This window comes from Aplysia californica, unplaced genomic scaffold, assembly GCF_000002075.1.
Source record: "Aplysia californica isolate F4 #8 unplaced genomic scaffold, AplCal3.0 scaffold00200, whole genome shotgun sequence".
Lineage (NCBI taxonomy): Eukaryota > Metazoa > Mollusca > Gastropoda > Aplysiida > Aplysiidae > Aplysia > Aplysia californica.
Window position 1 is genome coordinate 23,007 of NW_004797470.1, and position 806 is coordinate 23,812.

Consider the following 806-nt stretch of genomic DNA (forward strand, 5'->3'; position numbering starts at 1 on the left):
CACCCCCCGAGGCATTAAGCCCCTGGAAATGAAAACTAGAGCGACTTTCGGCGCGGACTTGATTGGCGCAGCTTTCTGCAAAGCATAATATTATAACAGTCCCTTCATAGGTACTCACCGAACTCCCGTGCCAGGAAGGAGGCGATGGCCGTGGACTGAGCAAAAACCTTGCCATCTACCTCCAGGGTGGGAGTCTGTTGGAACGGGGCCGCTACAGCCGACAGAAAAAACAGGGGGGGGGGGTGTAGACAGTAAAGTTGTAGTTGACGTTACGTAATGGTTAAAGTGTTCACTAATTGTGCTGAGGCATCGTGAAATCAAGCGCACGTCAAAATAATGAAATCAGAGAAACCGATATTTTCCGCCTGCTGGGTAATTTTTCATCAAATATTTAATTAGGGCTTCACAGATTTTTATGTCCATTTTAAACACATTCCTGTATGGTTTTTCTTTGGAAAAAAAGTCAATCAATGGCGTAAAGAAGTGTAAATTTGCCGTTTCCAAGGACTCTACAGGTATGTGAGTCTACAAGCTTTAGCGACCATTTTCTCGCGAATTTTACCTCTGACACTTGGCAACCCCCGCCCCCTTCAATCGCAAATGTCTCCACTTCTTATCAGAGTAGATAAGTATTTTCCTCATCTAAACCAAGACAAATGAACAGAGTTTAAGATATCGCTACCTTTTTGGCCTGGCTTTTTAAAGTTTTTGTTTTAATTTTACTAAGCCCATAAGGTCAGAACCAAAATGTTTTATCTGCTCTATCAAAATCGTACGATTATCCAGAGTTGTAATCAAGATATTCA

The 806-nt window shown here is 42.4% G+C and overlaps 1 protein-coding gene across 1 annotated transcript in view; it reads right to left on the reverse strand.

Annotated features, from left to right (window-relative positions):
- Window positions 1-545, reverse strand: part of LOC101857486 (probable glutathione S-transferase 7) — a 6,375-nt gene extending 5,830 nt beyond the window's left edge. Inside the window, exons 1-2 of the mRNA XM_005099031.1 lie at window positions 530-545; window positions 119-211 (exon numbers count right to left, since the gene is read on the reverse strand). Of these exons, the coding sequence (XP_005099088.1) occupies window positions 119-211; window positions 530-545 (109 nt within the window). The remainder of the gene's footprint in view (window positions 1-118; window positions 212-529) is intronic.
- Between the last annotated feature and the right edge of the window lie 261 nt (window positions 546-806).